The 24,153-nt window shown below is 44.6% G+C and overlaps 1 protein-coding gene across 4 annotated transcripts; it reads right to left on the bottom strand.

Annotated features, from left to right (window-relative positions):
• Positions 1-868: 868 nt before the first annotated feature.
• LOC109763363 (exocyst complex component EXO70A1) lies at positions 869-10,492 on the bottom strand. Of its 4 annotated transcripts, none has more exons than XR_012184520.1 (12): positions 9,982-10,421; positions 9,790-9,885; positions 8,867-9,072; positions 8,463-8,702; positions 7,917-8,055; positions 7,625-7,843; positions 7,159-7,364; positions 6,413-6,613; positions 6,228-6,327; positions 1,961-2,074; positions 1,739-1,885; positions 869-1,162 (listed from the first exon to the last, which is right to left on the bottom strand). XR_012184520.1 is itself a non-coding variant. In XM_020322202.3 (12 exons), the coding sequence occupies exons 1-12, from the start codon at positions 10,144-10,146 to the stop codon at positions 1,045-1,047; spliced, it is 1,938 nt and encodes a 645-aa protein (XP_020177791.1). In that variant the 5' UTR covers positions 10,147-10,405; the 3' UTR covers positions 869-1,044. The 4 variants fall into 4 exon arrangements, 1 of the variants encoding a protein (XP_020177791.1); XM_020322202.3 differs by having other exon boundaries at positions 1,974-2,074; positions 9,982-10,405; XR_002232912.4 differs by lacking the exon at positions 6,228-6,327 and having other exon boundaries at positions 1,107-1,162; positions 1,974-2,074; positions 9,982-10,490.
• Positions 10,493-24,153: the final 13,661 nt, after the last annotated feature.

Here is a 24,153-nt window from a genome sequence, read left to right as displayed (position 1 = left end):
TCGTCTCCCGTATTCTACTCTTCCTTGCCGGAGATCACACCTTCACTTCATCGGTCTTATCGCCAGTACTCATGGAGACGGCGGAAGGAGAACGACACGGGCTTGGACGCTGGGCACCGCCGCCGTAGGATAGGTTTAGGGCGGGTATTGTTTTTTGTTCTAAATGTTCGAAATGTAGTTAAATCCGTCGTGTTTGTATGAAATCCGTCATGTTTGCACAAAATTCATCCGTGTTTGCATGAACTTCATCCGGTTTGTTGAAAAATAATTTGAAATGTATGCAGCTAGCGTTGGATGGCTGCCTCCCGCATCCATGTCCGCCGACTGGTCCTCCGGTCCGCAAACAGATGCGAGAGGTTTTTTAGGGGTTGCCGTTGAAGATGCCCTTACATCTCCATTTGCATCTTATATTGGAGTTGTTGTTTTACATCTTCAATATACATCTTCTGTTGAAGTTGGTATTTTTCTGAAGATGCAAAAATCATTTTTTGAAGATTCCTGAGCCGTTTTGCTCAGTTCACGTCCTAATCTGGAAATTCGGCTGGCATCGGTGCCTAGTCGTGGGGCGCTAGCCCAGCTTCCTGTTCTATTTTGATTATGTGGCGCTCGTGCATGGCTCTTGGCATTGGAACAAGGGACCGTTAACCCAGGCACTAGGAATACACTACTATTTTATTGCCGATCAAGCGCCTGATTAGTAGCTAAATTTAGTTGCTCTCCAATATACGACTGACGAGTTTAGTTGCTGACTGACTGGATGGGCTGGTTTCAAGGGAGCCCAATGGACCGGCGCGCAATAACGCAGCCATCCTCTGTCTTTTAGCTCTCTTCTCTCTCTATATATAGCCGGTAAATTCTGTTCAGCCCGTACACAAAAATTTTGTATTCTCCTCTCTGGGATGTTTTTATCCTTCCTTCGTGTATGAAAACAGCATCTTGCTGTCTTTGGTAAAAAAATGTTTAGTTGCTTCGATCTGTAGAGATCTTTACAGAGTTTGCTACAAGAACTATTAGCAGGATTCCCTTTTTACTGCCTCCCGGTGCTTACTTCTTCTGTTCAACAGATTGTTGTCCTTCAAAGAACTGACCCAGCAACTGGTCCAATTCATCTGGCTGGTATTTCAAGTATTTACGAGGCTTCTTTTCATTTTCAACAAGATTCCTGAAAGTTAAGAACAATAGTATGGACGTATGGTTATATAAAACCAGAACCAGCATGAAGAATTGCAATGACAATGATGCGCAAAATAGAAGGGGAGAAATGACTGGGAGCCAACGATGATTGGGCTGCCATTTCAATCATTTGTGAGTTATTCAAAACTTAGTGTAGCAGATGGGAAAATGGATGGGCTAGAGACATTGTAAAACCAAGAAAACCTCAACTCTCTTATTATTCTTAATGAATGGATGGGGCAAAACTTTTGCCTCCGTTTCGAAAAAAAAAACTAACAAAGTATCATATACAGGGCTAAGGTTCTGGGGTCAAAGTCAAACACAATTATGCCAGGGTTTCTTTCTTTGTTTTCTTAAAACCACACTAATATGATAGAAAAAAATAGTTTTTACAATCATGCATGATCAGCTCCGACATGCAGGAACATAACATACAATATCCTCGCACCTCTCTTTCCTACTTAACACAACTATGATAGGATTTGATTATCATTTATATCCATTAAACTGAATGAATAATAATATGGAGTGCCTAACAAGATCAAGAAAAAGTTGGTTAACATACCCAAAACGTTTAACGAAGGACATATAGGCTGGCAAGAGAACTTCAGCTATAGAAAGCCTCAGAGTTTCTCTCAGTTCTTGATCAGGTATGGTCCATAGAGATTGCTTTGCACGAAGCTCTTCAAATTGCATATTGAAAGACTTCAACCTGGCAAGGAAAGAACATACAGTTTTGTAACTCCGCTACTAGTTTGTTTCTTCAAAAATTAACACAACAAGCTACCATGGCAGTTGACCTTTCTTTGATCATAGCTCTTGAAACTCCACTGCTGCTAAGATCAGACGATGCTGATGTACCACTGCTGCTGGCAACTTGAATGGAGAGCGTCTGAACAGCCTAAATAACCAAATCAGAGTAAACGGAATCAATCACCTCCCTATTCATTATTTCCATTTATGTGAATATAATAGGAAAAATAATTTGGGAACTATCTAATCAACAGGATAAGGTAGTGAACCTTTGCAAATCAATGGGAGCAGTACTGTATTGAAAAAGCCAATATGTTTTACGGTTCATCAAAAATTCTAACATGTTCTAACTTTACAAAATAAATATTGTGCCCAACGACAAAATATAGCATCATTGTCAGGGCAAAATAACATTAATCCGAACATCGAGCAGTAAAATATAAAAGCAAAACAGTTAAGAAATTTTTCGAGCAATGCAGTAGAGCTGCATGTATATTCATTAAGGAAGAAGTTGGTACAACGCCAAAGGCATGACCCCGCAGAAGCGACACGACCAAACTAAAATGACTAAGGAGACTTGGCAATCCACGACCCGAAGATGACCAAAACAAATCCCAACTAATCTAGAACAGCAATACATAACAAGGCAAGAAAGCAAAGGAACATCCGCCACAAGAGCCTGAACACTAGCAAGCTACAACACGACCAAGCTCGACTACCATGACGACAACGACGAAATCAATTGAAGCACAAGCACCGAACAGACGAAACCACCACAGGCTTTTTTTTTGGACCAAACCACAGGCTTTAGATGCACCACATGCACGAACTAGCACGACACCGTCAGACCGGCCGTCACCCGGGCCGCAAAGGGAAAAGGCCACGAGGGGACAAGCACCAACCGAGGGGGGCAAAATTTCGTGTTTTGACCCTTTTGACAAAGAAATTCAGGATCTGACCCAGGTCTGAAAAAATTCGGGATTCGACCCTTTTTCTTACCGCCAAGGGTCCTGGCGGTAGGGTTAGACAGCCTACCGCCAGGGCCGCTGGCAGTAGGGTACTTATCCACGTCAGCACGCAGTGACGGCCGCCGTTCCCCTCCGTCGCACCCTACCGCCAGGGGACCTGGCGGTAACCTGTCTAACCCTACCGCCAGGACCCCTAGCGGTAGGGTCCGGGCAGTTATTTCGCACGAGACCCCGCGCCCCTTTCCATCTCCCCACCCCTCCTCCTCCCCCCGTCGGCAGTTTCTCCTTTCTTTCTCCCCCAAGTCGCCCCTCTCTCCCTCTCTCATCTCCTCCACTCTCCCCCTCGGATCTTCACCGATTCATCACCGTTTTTGCGGATCGAGATGGCCCCGAAGAGAGAAACGTAAGCTCCTCCAATCCCTCCAATTAGTTTTTGCAAACTTGCTCCCGATTCGACGCATTATTTGCTTGAAATCCCTCATATTTTTGAACTTAGATTGGATTTTTTTTGCACCTAAGATTGTTTTAGTTTGATTGTATTTCTAGTTCTTAGTTCTTTAGTAACTAGTGGTATTGAATATGAACTCTAATCAATAGTTCATATGTTAGTGTGAAGATGAACCCTAGTTCATAATTTTTTTTGTTAAAAAAATTATGATGTAATGTTGATATGAGGATGAACCCTAGTTTGATGATGCATGTTGATATGATGATATGATGTAGTGTGAAGATGAACCCTAGTTTTATGATGCATGTTGATATGATGATATGAAGATGTTGTTTGGATTTTTTTTAAATATGATGATATGATGTATGTTGGAGGATTTTTTTTATATGATGCATGTTGATATGATTTGATCCATCATGTGTAGTAGATGTTGTTGGACGAATATGCTTAAGATTTTATTTTGATATGATGCATGTTGATATGATTTTGATATGATTTGATTTCATTGTTTGTTTATGTATGCTTATGCTTATGATGCTTTTGTTTATGAAATTCTATTAAGGCGGCCACCTCTTGCGGACAACATCGGCCCACGGTACTCCATGCTGGATTGGGCATTCGACAAGGGTCATCATGCCCGTTTCATAGAGAACGGAGAGGTAAGTGATATGAATGAAATATTGAAAGTTTTCGGATTGATGAAAATAATTTCCTAACTTTTGGCGTTCACTTTTTGACAGATGCTCCAGCCACTGCGCATGAGGGGTCACGGGGTTCATGGGCATATGGACTACGACGAGCGCTACGCGCCGTTCTTCAAGAAAGCCCGTCTGTTGGGTTTTGTGTTGCAGTTCAAGCGTCAGCCGCCGACGCTTGTCCACGCAGCTCTGACAGCGTTGATTGACCGGTGGCGACCGAAGACCCATTCTTTCTATCTGCCATGCGGGGAGATGACGGTGACCCTCGAGGATTGGGCGATGATTACTGCCATGCCGATCGAGGGTCATGCACTCACCGGGCGAGTGGAGAGGACCAACTGGCAGTAGAGGGTTGTCACCCTCATCGGCGACTGCCCCGCTGCTAAGGGTAACCGTACATCCGGTGTGCCGTTGATCTGGCTCTCGGAGCACCGGCAGAAATGCCCCGAAGGCGCTGACGAGACGACTGTGGAGTGGTACGCGAGGGCCTACCTGTGGTACATTCTCACGGAGGTTGTGTTTCCAGACAGCTCCGGAAACTCTGCCAACTAGTCGTATCTCTTCTTCCTAGCGGACTGGGAGGCAGGGTACAGTTGGGGGACCGCATCTCTCGCCTACCTATACCGTTCGGTAAGAGAGTATCTAATAGCCTACCTACCTACGAAAGTGTGTCCATGACATTTTGTTATATCTGATCCTCATTTGATGTTTTGCAGCTTGACGACGCAACGCAGAGGACGGGAGACAAGTCCAATATGGGTGGCTTTGTCTGGGCCTTCTCCATTTGGATGTGGGAGCGGCTGCCGGTGGGGTGTCCGGAGAAGATGGCAAGACGCCCGTGGGGTGCTTATAGCAAAGACGGCGACGAGACTCGACACCCCACCGTAGCTTACGAGTGGGACGTTGTCACTCTACACGGGCCTAAACAAGACTTCGTACAAGACCTACACCAACGAGTTGGACGCTCTGACACATACACAGGTATATGAACTCGCTCAACACCTTTCTCTTTGATTCCACTTTTGACCGAGAGTGGGAACTTACCAACGTATATGTAATAGGTAAACTGGTGTCCGTATGACCGAGAGTGGGACTTTGATCTGAACGTGATGTGCGATGCGGACCGTGGTCTCTGGCGGCGCATCATGCCCATGATCTGTGTGTACACCGTCGAGTGGCACTTGCCACACCGCGTGGCCACGTAGTTTGGGGTGTATCAGCATACCCCACCGGGCCAGCCCACCGATACCGGCGGCCACGCGCTCCACCTGTGAGCGCTTTGTTCTCTATGCACATGATTTCATTGCGTGGCTATTTGTGGATCTATGTATTTGCTATTTGTGAAACTCCGTTTACTAATTAGTTGAACTCCGTTTGCTACTATGTGTTTGCTACTATGTGTATGTGATGCCCAAGTTTAATTGTTTAAAATCTGTGATGGTGCTGTCATATTTGTGAAACTTGTTGTGATATTGCTGTCATATTGAATTTGAAAAGAAGCAACCAAATGAACTTGAAACAACAAAACAGAGGACCCTACCGCCAGCCCCAATGGCGGTAGGGTCAGACAACCTACCGCCAGCCCCGATGGCGGTAGGGTGAACCTACCGCCAGGGCCCTTGCATATTTCGTTACAGAAGGTTTATACGGCAAAACCCAGCCACACCCTACCGCCAGGGTCTCTGGCGGTAGGGTTAGACAGCCTACCGCCAGGACCCCTGGCGGTAGGGTACTTATCCACGTCAGCACAGGCAAACGGCCGCCGTCCCCCTCCGTCGCACCCTACCGCCAGGGCCCCAGGCAGTAGGCTGTCTAACCCTACCGCCAGAGACCCTGGCGGTAGCAAAAGGGTCAAATCCCGAATTTTTTTCGAACTGGGGTCAGATCCTCAATTTCTTTGTCAAAAGGGTCAAAACACGAAATTCTGCCACCGAGGGGAGCATCCCAAGCCACGACCACACAAGCCACATATCAAAACGACCAGGAAGACCTCACGCCGGTCGGAGCTGAACCGACGGGGAAAACCCGGATCTTGAGGACGACCGAGGAAGCGAGACACCATGATAAGCCATAGCCAGGACGACCAAAACGATGACCAACCCCACCACCGCAGCAAGACTAGGCGACGGGGAGAGGAGCAGAGGACGGTTGATGGATGGAGACGGTCTCCAGATCTGAAGCACTAACCTTTCCCCATGCAACCATTTTGTATTGTTTGGCATGTTGCTGTACAATCCTACGATGTATCTGAATCCAGTCATCACCAAGTATATGCTTGGCTTCTGATCTTGTGATGAGACAAAAAGAAATTATTTGCTAGGTACACTGTCTGGACAAGATAGTGTAGACCTGAAACACAGAACATAGCATACCTGCGAACAGAACTAACCATGTAGTGAATGTTGTTCGCAAGAAATATGCTCATCAGCGCAGGATCCTTGTACTGGTTAGATTTCCCATCTAAGTTGTTCTGAAGAGCTTGCATTATCTTTGTCAAAACAACTGCAAGTTGGGATTCAGTATCACTTCCAGTTTCAAATTCTTGAAATAGTAGCTTCAGTGTTGACTGATAACTGTCAATATCAGCGCACATATCAGTTAGCATGCCATTTCAAAAATGATGGCCAAAAAAACTGAGAAACTAAAAATCACTTCAATAAAAATAATATAATACTCCCTGTAATTATAGTTGAACAACATATCACCTAAGTTTATTAAGGAAATAAATACATGTGGTGCCTAGACACGGAAAGAAGAAATGGTAAACATTGATGTATATGACAAGCTCCTAAGCTATGTGGAATAAATGAAGACACTAAGAACTTGAGTAAATATATAAATGTGTGGACCAACAAATTTTTCAAACTTCTGGATCCACCAGCCATTGATTGGTATTATACATTAAGTACAGTTAATCAGTGTTGGCTTGGTGGAACAAAATGTGAATTCAGGACAACACATGGCTAACGCAACTAATACACACAAGAGAGACCATACATATCAAAAGTTAAATAGTAAAAATTCCATTCTGATTGACCCTATATTAGTTAACATCTAAGTCAAATAAATCTCTGTGTGTCCAAGAGTTTAATAGCTAGGCGAAATGGGTGATGCTTACTCAAAAAGGAATTTAACATGATTGATCACACGGATAGTCAAAGGATGGACAGTTCCGTCATGGACGTTAGTCTTCGAAGTATCCTTCTCAACTAATTCCTCAAAATCAACAAACATTTCGTGGGCAGTCTGTGCCAAGAGCTTCATCAAGCCCAATGCAGCCTCACGCATCTCCGAGCAAAAACTGTCTTGAAAAATAACTTCAACCTGGTAAATGAGATTCAAACGAAGGCAGGTGTTACTGTTTCGCCAATATCATAATGGTCACAGTTGACAGCATAGCCGCAGAGATAACAACTGCAAACACTAACACTGCTAGAAGAACCAAGCAAAACATCATTTGCTAATTGTGAGCAGCTAGAAATGTTGCGTATATATGGCCAATAACTACTATAACTGATCAAAATATGTGGCATACTACATATATACCATGTCGGTGTTGCAGGAACACACTGCTTTTAGCATACCTCGGATCTAACTTCATGCATTACTTCATACATATCCAGCAGTACAAACAACTTTTCAGAAGACCTTTTACTTTTAGCAACAGCATCTCCAAAGCTGAGAAGAGTTTTAGCAACAGCAACTCCAGTTCTTGCCAGTTCAGTGAAACACTGATCCTTGTTGAAACTGATACCTTCAAAAACCTCATCACAAATTTTTCGTTCTCCAGCAAGGAGTTTCACCTATTGAAGCATAGACAGTTAGTTGGATGTCTAAGCACATACAGCATAAGCATATTTGAAAAAGGGCCCTCACTGTAATTTGCAAATACTTGGTCCACTTTCCAATTTTAGCTTCTAAAGCATCCGATTGCATTCTTTCTACATCATCTTTACTAAGCTTTTCTACTCCCAGTTTCCGAAGACTCGGTTCTAATGCCGAACGACGAGCATCTCTGAAGGAAGAGAAGAAATCTGAGCTTGATTTTGCATAGTATTAAAATGTCAGAAATAACAATAGATGTAAGTTGGAATTGGGAAGAAAAAGGAAGATCATTCATACAGCAAAACATTCCTACCAATAAGTATCGCAGAGTAATGTAAACTATACTGTTAAGTAGGGAATTTTCTTAACTCAATAAATTTCAAGCAACATAGTGAAAGTTGACCAAAACCTGACTAAGTATAACTCATTGCTGCATATTTTTTCATTGTTAATGTATTTCCCATAACTCAGGTACTCTCTATATTCACTGACCGTCTTGTTTTCTGCAAGCAGCATTTACATAATTAGATTAAAGTCTGTTGGCAATGATGAGATCATGAGAACCATCTCATGTGAAGTCCCTAGCTCAAAGCCTACCTGTAAATTTTGTAGCATGACTGCTGGTTTCCATCCTGAACCAATTTCTGAGCTATACTATGAAGAAGGGGTAATATTCTAGAGGGGATCAGTGCTGGAGTCCCGCAAATGGCAGTTTCCAAGTCTTTGGATGGATGCTCGGAGTGGGCAGAATTTCGTCCATCTGCTTCAGCATCGCCATCTGACGCCCATCGAAGCTTTGGAGGCGAACCCAATATAAGATCACCCTCAATAGGTTTGCTGAAAGAAGAGATATTACAGCACAGATGGAAAATGATATTAGAAGAACTAATATATTATCGTTGAGACTTAGGAGAGGTCCAGGAAATACAGCAATTGTTCCTCTGGCAATATTTAAGGAACCAGCCAGTTAAGATTTCAGAAATGGGTGTAGATGCATCAACCTGTATGTTGTCATCAACCACTTGAATTCTTCCTCAACCATCAGAGAAGACTTAGATAAGAGAACGTTTACATCATTCAGAAATCGTTCTTTACTCGTAAAGTTCTCCCTCGAGGAGAAAAAACCAACAGCGTCTTTCAGATGACCCACAGCTTTCAGGTAGCCCTCCAGATCCACATGGGGCCCCCTCAATATCGTAGCTTCTGCCTAAAGCTCAAAAGGACAACATGCAAATAAAAGTTCCGAACAAAGTAATAAACGAATTTAACAGTGATTACCTGTCTAAAATAGCTCGAAAATAGAACAAAATTCGTAGGTACAAGACTGCAACTATAACCAATTTAACAGTGATTACCTGTCTAAAAAGAGCAATCTCTGCGAATAAAACTAACGGAGCTAATCATTCCCTTGCTAGTAAACAAGAACAAATGCACTTCACAACTACACCAGCATGGAAGCTCTCTCACCACCAATCTATTATCTACGCGCCTTTAATCACTTCCAAATGTAAAATCTGCACGTACCAATCCTTATTAATGAAAGTCCAAGTCCAAAACCAGTTAAGCACATGCTCCAAATGCCAAAGCAAGACAAATTTGGCGCTCTCAATCCCCTCCCAATGCATGCAATGCCTCAGCCAACCAAACCAAAAGGTGTCACCACCCTTTGTATATAATGGGAGAGTCAGTTATAGCCTCTGGGGGGTCATCGGTTTCATCACTTAACAAGGAACAGCAACAGTGTTACAGAGAGCCCAAAGGGGGGCAAACAAAACAATACGTACTACGGAAACACTCTACGCCTCTACGGAGCAGCAGCAGGCGGACAAGCTGCCTGCGATCAGGCACGCAGGCCACAGCATCGTTGAGGATGGAGAGCATTCAATTCAAAAACGAAGGGGACGAGGAGAGCACGTTCACGCACCTCGCGGACGATGACGATCTGGGCGAGGATGTCATCGGCGACCTTGATCGCCTTGTCGATGTTCTCATGCGCCATCTGGGTCGCGTGCGCCCTCACCTGCACGACCACCCAAAATCAGACGCCGCACGCTCCCGCGGCTCCAATCAAATTCGACGAGACGTCGAGAACAAGCGGAAATGGGCACGAGACGACCTGGATGGGGTGTATGGTGGCCTCGAGCTCGGAGAGGCGCTGGTCGAAGGAGCCGAGGATGGCGACCATGCCCTCCGTGTTCCCTTGGCTGCTCTGCAGCGAGGCCCGCAGCGCGCTCACCCGCTGCGCCAGCGCGTCCATCGTCTCCGGAAGCTCCGCCGCCATCCCAGTCCTCCCCGACAACAACCCTCCGAGGACCACGAGTCGTTCGCGTTTCAACCAGCCACGCTGTCCCCGCTGCGAAAGCGCTCCGAGGAGACCCGAGCAGGCGGGAATGCTGCCGAGAAAGAAGAGGGTTGGGGAAGAGGAACGGCGAGGAGTCGCGAGTTCGGAAGGGGCGGTGGTGGGAGGAGATCCTTCCGGAAGCTTCTGGAAGGGCAGCGAGAGACGAAGAGGCGGTGTTTGCTGCGTTGGTCTGCCGGTCTGTGTTGTGGACCCATATCGGCGCGGAGGAGAGGTGCTATGAGATGCGTGCCCATGCGGGTCTACCCTGGGGAGCAGACGGTCCAGATTTGCTTTCGTAGTTTATCATAACGGGCTTTTTTATTTCAGAAACACAGTGGTGGCTCTTCAGATATGCTATTATTCTGACTGTCATTATGTGGCATTTATGGGAAGCACGTAATGATGCTAGACATGCTCCTCAAGCGCCACCAATTTGCAGTGCAATAGAGAAGGAGCTCTTGACATCAAAGATTTCAGACCGGTGAGCTTAGTTCACAGTGCCATCAAGATTTTCGGCAAAGCTCTCGCTTTGAGACTGGCAAAGGACCTGCCAAGGCTTGTTGGAAAACATCAGAGTGCATTTGTACGTGGGAGATCATTACATGACAATTTCATGTTCGTGCAATGCACGGCTAGGTGGCTCCACGCACTCCGTCAACCCTCCATCATGCTCAAGCTGGATAAAAGCGTTCGATACAGTGAAGTGGCCCTTTATGCTTGAGGTGCTCGAAAGATTTGGATTTGGGAGCCGCTGGCGCTCATGGATGTGTGGCCTCCTTGCCACTTCGTCGACGAGAGTGATGATCAACGGTGCTCCCGGCAAGCCAATCCTGCCCTGCCAAGGTCTTCGACAAGGGGCTCCGCTTTCCCCAATGCTCTTTATCATGTGCATGGAGCCCCTACGCTGCCTCTTCCAGTACTGCCTGCAACAAGGGGCGCTCTCCCCCCTCTCCACCACCGGATTACAGCAAACAGTCTCGCTGTTCGCAGATGATGTCATGATGTTTTTCAAGCCAACCGAGCTGGAGAGCCGCACCTGTGGAGCCATTTTGGACCTGTTTGGACACGCCTCGGGGCTGTCAGTCAACATGAGAAAGAGTGCCGCTATCCCCATCCGCTGCTCTCAAGAGGAGGTATCGCTAGTCTGCTCAATTCTCGGATGCTCGAACAGCTCTTTCCCTTGCACCTACCTGGGGCTGCCGCTCACTCTACGCAAACAAATTAGCAGCGCAGCTCCAAAGCCTAGTGGATAAACTTGCCGATTGCCTGCCGCATTGGAAGGCAGCAATGCTCCCGAAGAGTGGTCGCCTAACACTGATCTTATCGGTTCTCTGCGCAATACCGATCCACTCCATGCTTGCCATGAATATTCCGGTGAAGATTATCAAGGCCCTCACTAAAATATGCCGCGGGTTCCTCTGGTGTGGAAAGAAGGAGGCGACAGGAGGGCACTGTGTCGTGGCATGGGACAGCGTGTGCAGACCCAAGTGGGCAGGTGGGCTTGGGATCCCTAACCTGAGTTGGTTGAACAAGGACCTGCAAGCCCGGTGGCCATGGTTATAGAAAACGGACAAAGAGAGGCCATGGGCAGAGTTCAGCATCGACGTTCCTGCTGCTTCCCGCGCATTATACACCGCGGCTTCTCGGACGACTGTGGGCAATGGCCGAAGTGCTCTTTTCTGGGAGGACCAGTGGCTCTCGGGCTACCGGGTTTGCGAGCTGGCTCCTGCCATCCATAGCCGAGTTCGAGGGCGGACGAGAGCCTCACAGACGGTTGCGGACGCGCTCACAAATTAGGAACGGGCAAGAGACATCGGACCAAATCTTTCTGCCAATGAGATGGAACAATTCCTGGCTTTGTGGCAAAGGGTGGCAGGCACACAACTAGTGGAAGGGGATGATGACAGAACTACCTGGACTTGGGAGCTGAACGGGAACTTCTCCGCGCACTCTGCATACGCGGCCAATTTCATGGGTCTGGAAGTATCACCTGTTGGGGAACGTAGTAATTTCAAAATTTTGCTACGCACACGCAAGATCATGGTGATGCATAGCAACAAGAGGGGAGAGTGTTGTCCACGTACCCTCGTAGACCGAAAGCGGAAGCGTTAGCACAATGCGGTTGATGTAGTCGTACGTCTTCACGATCCGACCGATCAAGTACCGAACGCACGGCACCTCCGAGTTCAGCACACGTTCAGCCCGATGACGTCCCTTGAACTCCGATCCAGTCGAGTGTTGAGGGAGAGTTTCGTTAGCACGACGGCGTGGTGACGATGATGATGTTCTACCGACACAGGGCTTCGCCTAAGCACCGCTATAGTATTATCGAGGTGGACTATGGTGGAGGGGGGCATCGCACACGGCTAAAAGATCAATGATCAATTGTTGTGTCTCCAAGGGGTGCCCCCTCCCCGTATATAAAGGAGTGGAGGAGGGGGAGGGCCGACCCTCTCTATGGCGCGCCCTAGGGGAGTCCTACTCCCACTGGGAGTAGGATTCCCCCTTTCCTAGTAGAACTAGGAGCCCTTCCAAGTAGTAGGAGTAGGAGAGAAGGAAAGGGAAAAGAGAAGAGAAGGAAGGAGGGGGCGCCGCCCCTCCCCCTAGTCCAATTCGGACTAAGCCTTGGGGGGGCGCGCAGCCTCCCCTCTCTCTTTCCCCTAAAGCCCAATAAGGCCCATATACTCCCCGGCGAGTTGTTGTAACTCTCCGGTACTCCGAAAAATACCCGAATCACTCAGAACCTTTCCGATGTCCGAATATAGTCGTCCAATATATCGATCTTTACGTCTCGACCATTTCGAGACTCCTCGTCATGTCCCCGATTTCATCCGAGACTCCGAACTACCTTCGGTACATCAAAACACATAAACTCATAATACCGATCGTCACCGAACTTTAAGCGTGCGGACCCTACGGGTTCGAGAACTATGTAGACATGACCGAGACACGTCTCTGGTCAATAACCAATAGCGGAACCTAGATGCTCATATTGGCTCCCACATATTCTACGAAGATCTTTATCGGTCAAACGGCATAACAACATACGTTGTTCCCTTTGTCATCGGTATGTTACTTGCCCGAGATTCGATCGTCGGTTTCTCAATACCTAGTTCAATCTCGTTACCGGCAAGTCTCTTTACTCGTTCCGTAATGCATCATCCCGCAACTAACTCATTAGTCACACTGCTTGCAAGGCTTATAGTGATGTGCATTACCGAGTGGGCCCAGAGATACCTCTCCGACAATCGGAGTGACAAATCCTAATCTCAAAATACGCCAACTCAACAAGTACCTTCGGAGACACCTGTAGAGCACCTTTATAATCACCCAGTTACGTTGTGACGTTTGGTAGCATACAAAGTGTTCCTCCGGTAAACGGGAGTTGCATAATCTCATAGTCATAGGAACATGTATAAGTCATGAAGAAAGCAATAGCAACATACTAAACGATCAAGTGCTAAGCTAACGGAATGGGTCAAGTCAATCACATCATTCTCCTAATGATGTGATCCCGTTAATCAAATGACAACTCATGTCTATGGCTAGGAAACATAACCATCTTTGATCAACAAGCTAGTCAAGTAGAGGCATACTAGTGACACTCTGTTTGTCTATGTATTCACACATGTATTACATTTCCGGTTAATACAATTCTAGCATGAATAATAAACATTTATCATGAGAATAAGGAAATAAATAATAACTTTATTATTGACTCTAGGGCATATTTCCTTCAGTCTCCCACTTGCACTAGAGTCAATAATCTAGTTCACATCACCATGTGATTTAACACCAATAGTTCACATCACCATGTGATTAACACCCACAGTTCACATCGTCATGTGACCAACACCCAAAGGGTTTACTAGAGTCAATAATCTAGTTCACATTGCTATGTGATTAACACCCAAAGAGTACTAAGGTGTGATCATGTTTTGCTTGTGAGAGAAGTTTAGTCAACGGGTCTGCCACATTCAGATCCGTATGTATTTTGCAAATTTCCATGTCAACAATGCTCTTTACGGAGCTACTCTAGCTAATTGCTCCTACTTTCAATATCTATCCAGATTGAGACTTAGAGTCATCCGGATCAGTGTCAAAACTTGCATCGATGTAACCCTTTACGACGAACCTTTTTGTCACCTCCATAATCGAGAAACATATCCTTATTCCACTAAGGATAATTTTGACTGTTGTCTAGTGATCTACTCCTAGATCACTATTGTACGCCCTTGCCAAAATCAGTGTAGGGTATACAATAGATCTGGTACACAGCATGGCATACTTTATAGAACCTATGGCTAAGGCATAGGGAATGACTTTCATTCTTTTTCTATCTCCTGCCGTGGTCGGGTTTTGAGTCCTACTCAATTTCACACCTTGTAACACAGGCAAGAACTCTTTCTTTGACTGTTCCATTTTGAACTACTTCAAAATCTTGTCAAGGTATGTACTCATTGAAAAAACTTATCAAGCGTCTTGATCTATCTCTATAGATCTTGATGCTCAATATGTAAGCAGCTTAACCGAGGTCTTTCTTTGAAAAACTCCTTTCAAACACTCCTTTATGCTTTGCAGAATAATTGTACATTATTTCCGATCAACAATATGTCATTCACATATACTTATCAGAAATGTTGTAGTGCTCCCACTCACTTTCTTGTAAATACAGGCTTCACCGTAAGTCTGTATAAAACTATATGCTTTGATCAACTTATCAAAGCGTATATTCCAACTCCGAGATGCTTGCACCAGTCCATAGATGGATCGCTGGAGCTTGCATATTTTGTTAGCACCTTTAGGATTGACAAAACCTTCTGGTTGCATCATATACAACTCTTCTTTAATAAATCCATTAAGGAATGCAGTTTTGTTTATCCATTTGCCAGATTTCATAAAATGCGGCAATTGCTAAAATGATTCGGACAGACTTAAGCATAGATACGAGTGAGAAACTCTCATTGTAGTCAACACCTTGAACTTGTCGAAAAACCTTTTGCGACAATTCTAGCTTTGTAGATAGTAACACTACTATCAGCGTCTGTCTTCCTCTTGAAGATCCATTTAATCTCAATGGCTCGCCGATCATTGGGCAAGTCAATCAAAGTCCATACTTTGTTCTCATACATGGATCCCATCTCAGATTTCATGGCCTCAAGCCATTTTGCGGAATCTGGGCTCATCATCGCTTCCTCATAGTTCGTAGGTTCATCATGGTCAAGTAACATGAACTCCAGAATAGGATTACCGTACCACTCTGGTGCGGAACGTACTCTGGGTGACCTACGAGGTTCGGTAGTAACTTGATCCGAAGCTTCATGATCATCATCATTAACTTCCTCACTAATTGGTGTAAGCATCGCTGGAACTAATTTCAGTGATGAACTACTTTCCAATTCGGGAGAAGGTACAATTACCTTATCAAGTTATACTTTCCTCCCACTCATTTCTTTCGAGATAAACTCCTTCTCTAGAAAGGATCCATTCTTAGCAACGAATATCTTGCCTTCGGATCTGTGATAGAAGGTGTACCCAACAGTAACTTTTGGGTATCTTATCAAGACGCACTTTTCCGATTTGGGTTTGAGCTTATCAGGATGAACTTTTTCACATAAGCATCGCAACCCCAAACTTTAAGAAACGACAGCTTAGTTTTCTTGCCAAACCATAGTTCATACGGTGTCGTCTCAACGGATTAGACGGTGCCCTATTTAATGTGAATGCAACTGTCTCTAATACATAACCCCAGAACGATAGTGGTAAATCGGTAAGAGACATCATAGATTGCACTATATCCAATAAAGTACGGTTATGACGTTCGGACACACCATTATGCTGTGGTGTTCCAGGTGGCATGAGTTTGTGAAACTATTCCACATTGTTTAAATTGAAGGCCAAACTTGTAACTCAAATATTCGTCTCCACGATCAAATCGCAGAAAAACTTTATTTTCTTGTTACAATGATTCTCCACTTCACTCTGAAATTCTTTGAACTTTTCAACCGTTTCAGTTTCATTAAGTAGATATACCCATATCTCTCAAATCATCTGTGAATGTCAGGAAATAAGGATACCCGCCGTGAGCCTCAACACTCATCGGATTGCATACATCGGTATGTATTATTTCCAATAAGTCAGTAGCTCGCTCCATTGTTCTAGAGAACGGAGTCTTAGTCATCTTGCCCATGAGGCATGGTTCGCAAGCATCAAGAGATTCATAATCAAGTGATTCCAAAAGCCCATCAGCATGGAGTTTCTTCATGCGCTTTACACCAATATGACCTAAACGGCAGTGCCATAAATAAGTTGCACTATCATTATTAACTTTGCATCTTTTGGCTTCAATATTATGAATATGTGTATCACTACGATCGAGATCCAACAAACCATTTTCATTGGGTGTATGACCATAGATGGTTTTATTCATGTAAACAGAACAACAATTATTCTCTAACTTTAAATGAATAACCGTATTGCAAAAAACATGATCAAATCATATTCATGCTCAACGCAAACACCAAATAACATTTATTTAGGTTCAACACTAATCCCGAAAGTATAGGGAGTGTGCGATGATGATCATATCAATTTTGGAACTACTTCCAACACACATCGTCACTTCACCCTTAACTAGTTTCTGTTCATTCTGCAACTCCCATTTCGAGTTACTACTCTTAGCAACTGAACTAGTATCAAGTACTGAGGGGTTGCTATAAACACTAGTAAAGTACACATCAATAACATGTATATCAAATATACCTATGTTCACTTTGCCATCCTTCTTATCCGCCAATTACTTGGGGTAGTTCCGCTTCCAGTGACCAGTCCCTTTGTAGTAGAAGCACTTAGTCTCGGGCTTAGGTCCAGACTTGGGCTTCTTCACTCGAGCAGCAACTTGCTTGCCGTTCTTCTTGAAGTTCCCTTTTCTTCCCTTTGTCCCTTTACTTGAAACTAGTGGTCTTGTTAACCATCAACACTTGATGCTCTTTTTTGATTTCTACCTTCGTTGATTTCAGCATCGCGAAGAGCTCGGGAATTACTTTCGTCATCCCTTGCATATTATAGTTCATCACGAAGTTCTAGTAACTTGGTGATAGTGAATAGAGAATTCTGTCAATTACTATCTTATCTGGAAGATTAACTCCCACTTGATTCAAGCAATTGTAGTACCCAGACAATCTGAGCACATGCTCACTGGTTGAGCTATTCTCCTCCATCTTGTAGGCAAAGTACTGTCAGAGGTCTCATACCTCTCGACACGGGCATGAGTATGAAATACCAATTTCAACTCTTGCAACATCTTATATGCTCCGTGGCATTCAAAACATTTTTGAAGTCCCGGTTCTAAGCCGTAAAACATGGTGCACTTAAACTATCAAGTAGTCATCATACCGAGCTTTGCCAAACGTTCACAACGTCTGCATTTGCTCGTGCAATAGTTCTGTACCTAGCGGTGCATCAAGGACATAATACTTCTATGCAGCAATGAGGTTAATCCTCAGATCACGGACCAAGTCCACATCATTGCTACTAACATTTTTCAACTTAGTTTTCTCTAGGAACATATCAAAATATAAACAGGGAGCAACAACACGAGCATTTGATCTACAACATAGTTATGCAAATACTATCAGGACTAAGTTCATGATAAATTAAAGTTCAATTAATCATATTACTTAAGAACTCCCACTTAGATAGACATCCCTCTAATCATCTAAGTGATCACGTGATCCAAATCAACTAAACCATAACCGATCATCACGTGAAATGGAGTAGTTTTCAATGGTGAACATCACTATGTTGATCATATCTACTATATGATTCACGCTCGACCTTTCGGTCTTAGTGTTCCGCGGCCATATCTGCATATGCTAGGCTCGTCAAGTTTAATCTGAGTATTCTGCGTGTGCAAAACTGGCTTGCACCCGTTTGTAGATGGACGTAGAGCTTATCACACCCTATCATCACGTGGTGTCTGGGCACGACGAACTTTGGCAACGGTGCATACTCAGGGAGAACACTTTTATCTTGAAATTTAGTGAGAGATCATCTTATAATGCTACCGTCAATCAAAGCAAACTAAGATGCATAAAAGATAAACATCACATGCAATCAATATAAGTGATATGATATGGCCATCATCATTTGTGCTTGTGATCTCCATCTCTGAAGCACCATCATGATCACCATCGTCACCGGCGCGACACCTTGATCTCCATCGTAGCATCGTTGTCGTCTCGCCAATCTTATGCTTCTACGACTATCGCTACCGCTTAGTGATAAAGTAAAGCATTACAGGGCGATTGCATTGCATACAATAAAGCGACAACCATATGGCTCCTGCCAGTTGCCGATAACTCGGTTACAAAACATGATCATCTCATACAATAAAATTTAGCATCATGTCTTGACCATATCACATCACAACATGCCCTGCAAAAACAAGTTAGACGTCCTCTACTTTATTGTTGCAAAATTTATGTGGCTGCTACGGGCTTAGCAAGAACCGTTCTTACCTACACATCAAAACCACAACGATAGTTTGTCAAGTTGGTGTTGTTTTAACCTTCTCAAGGACCGGGCGTAGCCACACTCGGTTCAACTAAAGTTGGAGAAACTGACACCCGCAGCCACCTGTGTGCAAAGCACGTCGGTAGAACCAGTCTCGCGTAAGCGTACGCGTAATGTCGGTCCGGGCCGCTTCATCCAACAATACCGCCGAACCAAAGTATGACATGCTGGTAAGCAGTATGACTTATATCGCCCACAACTCACGTGTGTTCTACTCGTGCATATGACATCTACACATAAAACCAGGCTCGGATGCCACTGTTGGGGAACGTAGTAATTTCAAAATTTTCCTACGCACACGCAAGATCATGGTAATGCATAGCAACGAGAGGGGAGAGTGTTGTCCACGTACCCTCGTAGACCGAAAGCGGAAGCGTTAGCACAACACGGTTGATGTAGTCGTACGTCTTCCCGATCCGACCGATCAAGTACCGAACGCACGGCACCTCCGAGTTCAGCACACGTTCAGCCCGATGACGTCCCTCGAACTCCGATCCAGCCGAGTGTTGAGGGAGAGTTTCGTCAGCAGGACGGCGTGGTGACGATGATCATGTTCTACCGACGCAGGGCTTCGCCTAAGCACCGCTACAATATTATCGAGGTGGACTATGGTGGAGGGGGGCACCGCACATAGCTAAAAGATCAATAATCAATTGTTGTGTCTCCAAGGGGTGCCCCCCTCCCCGTATATAAAGGAGTGGAGGAGGGGGAGGGCCGACCCTCTCTATGGCGCGCCCTAGGGGAGTCCTACTCCCACCGGGAGTAGGATTCCCCCTTTCCTAGTAGAACTAGGAGCCCTTCCAAGTAGTAGGAGTAGGAGAGAAGGAAAGGGAAAAGAGAAGAGAAGGAAGGAGGGGGCGCCGCCCCTCCCCCTAGTCCAATTTGGACTAAGCCTTGGGGGGGCGCGCAACCTCCCCTCTCTCTTTCCCTAAAGCCCAATAAGGCTCATATACTCCTCGGCGAGTTCCCGTAACTCTCCGGTACTCCGAAAAATACCCGAATCACTCGGAACCTTTCCGATGTCCGAATATAGTCGTCCAATATATCGATCTTTACGTCTCGACCATTTCGAGACTCCTTGTCATGTCCCTGATCTCATCCGAGACTCTGAACTACCTTCGGTACATCAAAACACATAAACTCATAATACCGATCGTCACCGAACTTTAAGCGTGCGGACCCTACGGGTTCGAGAACTATGTAGACATGACCGAGACACGTCTCCGGTCAATAACCAATAGCGGAACCTGGATGCTCATTAGTCATTAGTCACATTGCTTGCAAGGCTTATAGTGATGTGCATTACCGAGTGAGCCCAGAGATACCTCTCCGACAATCGGAGTGACAAATCCTAATCTCGAAATACGCCAACTCAACAAGTACCTTCGGAGACACCTGTAGAGCACCTTTATAATCACCCAGTTATGTTGTGACGTTTGGTAGCACACAAAGTGTTCCTCCGGTAAACGGGAGTTGCATAATCTCAGTCATAGGAACATGTATAAGTCATGAAGAAAGCAATAGCAACATACTAAACGATCAAGTGCTAAGCTAATGGAATGGGTTAAGTCAATCACATCATTCTCCTAATGATGTGATCTCGTTAATGAAATGACAACTCATGTCTATGGCTAGGAAACATAACCATCTTTGATCAACGAGCTAGTCAAGTAGAGGCATACTAGTGACACTCTGTTTGTCTATGTATTCACACATGTATTACATTTCCGGTTAATACAATTCTAGCATGAATAATAAACATTTATCATGAGAATAAGGAAATAAATAATAACTTTATTATTGCCTCTAGGGCATATTTCCTTCATCACGAACGACAGAGTTTACCTGGAAGTCAAACGCGCCACTCCATTGTCGCTTATTCCTTTGGCTCGCGATCCAAAATAGATGTTGGACGTCAGACCGGCTGGCCAAGCGAGGGCTCCCGCATCAGGACGCATGCCCCTTCTGTGACCAACACGACGAATCAATACAGCACCTACTTCTTGGTTGTGTGTTTGCGAGGCAGGTCTGGCATGAGATGGGGAGGAGGACAGGGCTACAAGAGCTAGAGCCACTTCAGAATGGAACTTTGAGCGCTTGGTGCTTGAGGCAGGACCAACATCCGACACATCGCAGATCATTAAGGGCTAAATGCATCCTTACCTTATGGACAATTTGGAAGCATCGAAACGACATCGTGTTCAACGGGGCATCAGTATCTCTGCCACGAGCCAAGGAACGGCTCTAGGAAGAAGGGAAACTGTGGGCCAAAGCTGGATTGTTCAAGGGTGACATTAGAGGGTTCGAGGAGCTAGGTAGTGGGCAGACGGATCGTGAGTAATACGCCTTAGTGTATTGTCGGAGTTGGGCGTGTGTCATGTAAATATTGTAGCCCGGGTGGATGTTTGGGAGTCTTTCCCCCTCTCTTTAATGAATGATACGCACACTCGTGCGTATTCGAGAAAAAGATCCGTGCATATTTAGATTTAATCATGCAACATATTTTCATCTCTAAATCTGTCAACAGGTGTGAGTCGGCTTCATCCAATCCTCCCTGGACTCCGCCGCCGGCAGGTATAATCTTGATTTGCTCGGATGCTGCAGCTTTTTTGACTTGAACAAGTCTAGAGCTGGTGTTGTTGCTTTAAACCACGATGGTGGATGCGTTGTTGCTATCTCTGAACCACCACATGGTGCTTCTAATCCTAAACTAGCTGAAGCCAATGTTCTCTAAAAAAACGGGTTGTTGCTCGCAGGCCCTACTACAACGGGCTTTTGTTTTTATGCCCAAGCTATTATAATGGATTTCCTTCTTTTTCTTTTTTTCCTGGACAAAAGGGAGGCGCCATATATTGATGCTCATGAACATCTTACATTTTTTTCTTCCTACAAAAAAAGATTGCAAAATCATTAAGATCCAACTTGCATAGGCTATGAATCATAGGGCATTGAGCACCTGTATGATCAGCATTATAAACATTTGAAGTTATTCTACCTTCTCAATTTAGATGGTGGGCTTCCTGGGCGCAGTTATGCACTACGATATTTGATTCTCTTCTCATGTGGAACACTTTGGGAGCAAGAATGGCAGAGGCTCAAAGAAAATATGCTAGATGAGATTTAATCTCACAGTGTCCTATATTGGATCTTATCTATCTTGATGCCATAGCCTTGGCTATTGTTTCATTGTTCATGAGGAAGGTTACGTGTTGAAGCTGCATATGATATGCAATCTCACCGACTAAGTGTATCGCCTTTCGCTTTATCATTTAAGGGTGATGATGCAAAGCTGCTACTCACTGATATAACCACCTCTGCTTTATGTCCTTCCTGTTCATACTGGATGCACGAACCAATCCCTTTGATATTTTGATCTACATGGTTCGAAAAGTCACTTTTCCTTTAGGAGGTATAGGAAAAGATCTTGGCACTTGCATTTATTAAATCTACATTAACTATGGTGCCTTGGATTGGCAAATCTGGAGGAGTTCGATCATGGAACATCGATGATGAGGATATCACACCACCTGATCATGTTCTTTCCTCTAGAGACATCCTTTAGAAAAGATCTTGGCACTTCCATTTAGTAAATCTACATTAACTGTGGTGTCTTGCATTGGCAAATCTGGAGGAGTTTGATCATGGAACATCGATGATGAGGATATCACACCACCTGATCATGTTCTTTTCTCTAGAGGCATCCCATGTAGAATTGCTTGGAATGCATGGTATCCCTATAAAGGAGAGACTGGTTTCCTTCCAAATAAGCTATCATTTAAAATTTCCATATGCATTGCATAAAAGTTATAATTTTGCTAAGATTTATGTGAGGATGGTCTGAAATGAGGAAAGTTTGAATAATGGCAGGAACTGTTCTAAATTATTGAAGAAATATTTCTAAGCGTAAGTGCCATGGATAGTTGTACCAAGCTGCTTTTGCGAAAGGGCAAAGGAAGAGTAGATGAAGATCATCTTCCCCTATGTGGCATCTAGAGCTGAATTTACTGGCATGGCTAAAGAATACCCTTGCTCTTTATAAGCGCATCTAGTGCCCCTTAGTGATTTTGGTGTATTGAAGACTTATAGGTTAAGGGACTCATGCGTTTGTGAGTGTACACAGGTCTATAATTCTATGAGGAGTTTGATATTTACAGAGAAAGTCGACCCCTAAAAATGAAGTTCTTTGACTGAGGACTTTGGATTTCTGAAGACTTTGAAAGTGAAGAAATTGGTGTGACCTTGAAGACTTGGTATTCATTCGAGGAACATGAAGCATGAAGACTTTTGTTTTTTTAGTTTCATTTTATCTTTCTTGAGTCACAGGAAACACCATACTGTTAAAGGGGGTCGAGGAAATACTAAGGAAATTTTTCCATGTGATGCTCAACTCAAAATCCTACAACTACCAATCCCTTCGAGTGAAGCCATTGGAAATCTCATACAGTTTAGTCAATTTCTTCAGTGATAGAGACGAAGCTCTTCTGGTGTCTGAGGAATTTGTTCTGACTGAGGAGTTAGGAATTCGCTAGTGCGGATTGCCTACAAGTGAGGAACATGATAGCCCTGAGGAATTTGATAGTCAAATTTCCGACCGTTGCTGTGCTACGCGCCAGCTATCCCAAAATATCTACCCACCTAACGGTCATATCATTGAAGGGCATTTATGTCTTATCATGTCGGGCTGCTCCCTAGGCTATAAATAGCCGCCCCCTACAACCACTAGTTGGTTGGCTGCTCCAAGAGAAACTGACACTTGTCATTTGAGAGCATCCCATCCTCCGAGGACTTTGAGCGAAAATCATCAAGTGAGGAAAACCCAAACCCAAACACCTACAAACCCAAAGTGATTGAGCATCACTGAAGAGATTGATCCTGCGTGGATCCGATGCTTGTTACCTTTGAAGACTGTGCATCTTCCAGACGGTTAGGCGTCATGGTCTAGAGCATCCAAGAGGAAATTGTGGATCGCCGAGTGACCGAGTTTGTGAAGGTTTGGAAGTCACCTGAAGACTTACCACAAGTGATTGGGCGAGGTCTGTGTGACCTTAGCTTAAGGAGAATACGGTGAGGACTGTGTGTCCGAGACTGTGTGTCCTCAGGTTTAAATACCTAGCCGCTCCAACCAGACGTACAACTGTCACAGCAGTTGGAACTGGTCTACAAAATCATTGTCTTCACAAAGCCTACTGGTTCTATTTCCTCAACTCTTCCATTTCCTCATTATTGTGTTGTGTGCTTGTTCATATCTGTTCGAAGACTTTGACTGAAGACTTTCTCAATTTCCTCAGTTTAATTTCTTCAGTCTATTTGTCTTCATCCTATTTTATCCTGTGTTTACGCTTTCTGTACTCTGTGCTTGTTTTCATTTCATCA

The sequence above is a fragment of the Aegilops tauschii genome, chromosome 5, assembly GCF_002575655.3.
Source record: "Aegilops tauschii subsp. strangulata cultivar AL8/78 chromosome 5, Aet v6.0, whole genome shotgun sequence".
Taxonomy (NCBI): Eukaryota; Viridiplantae; Streptophyta; class Magnoliopsida; order Poales; family Poaceae; genus Aegilops; species Aegilops tauschii.
The sequence above is the reverse complement of the archived record's forward strand: the minus strand, read 5'-3'. Positions and strand labels throughout refer to the sequence as shown.

Coding starts and splice junctions, on each gene's coding strand:
- LOC109763363 (XM_020322202.3), bottom strand. CDS start 10,146: ATGGCGGCGGAGCTTCCGGAGACGATGGACGCGCTGGCGCAGCGGGTG. Junction 9,886..9,981: donor CCACCATACACCCCATCCAG/GTCGTCTCGTGC, acceptor GTGGTCGTGCAG/GTGAGGGCGCACGCGACCCA. Junction 7,365..7,624: donor TGCATGAAGTTAGATCCGAG/GTATGCTAAAAG, acceptor CTCATTTACCAG/GTTGAAGTTATTTTTCAAGA.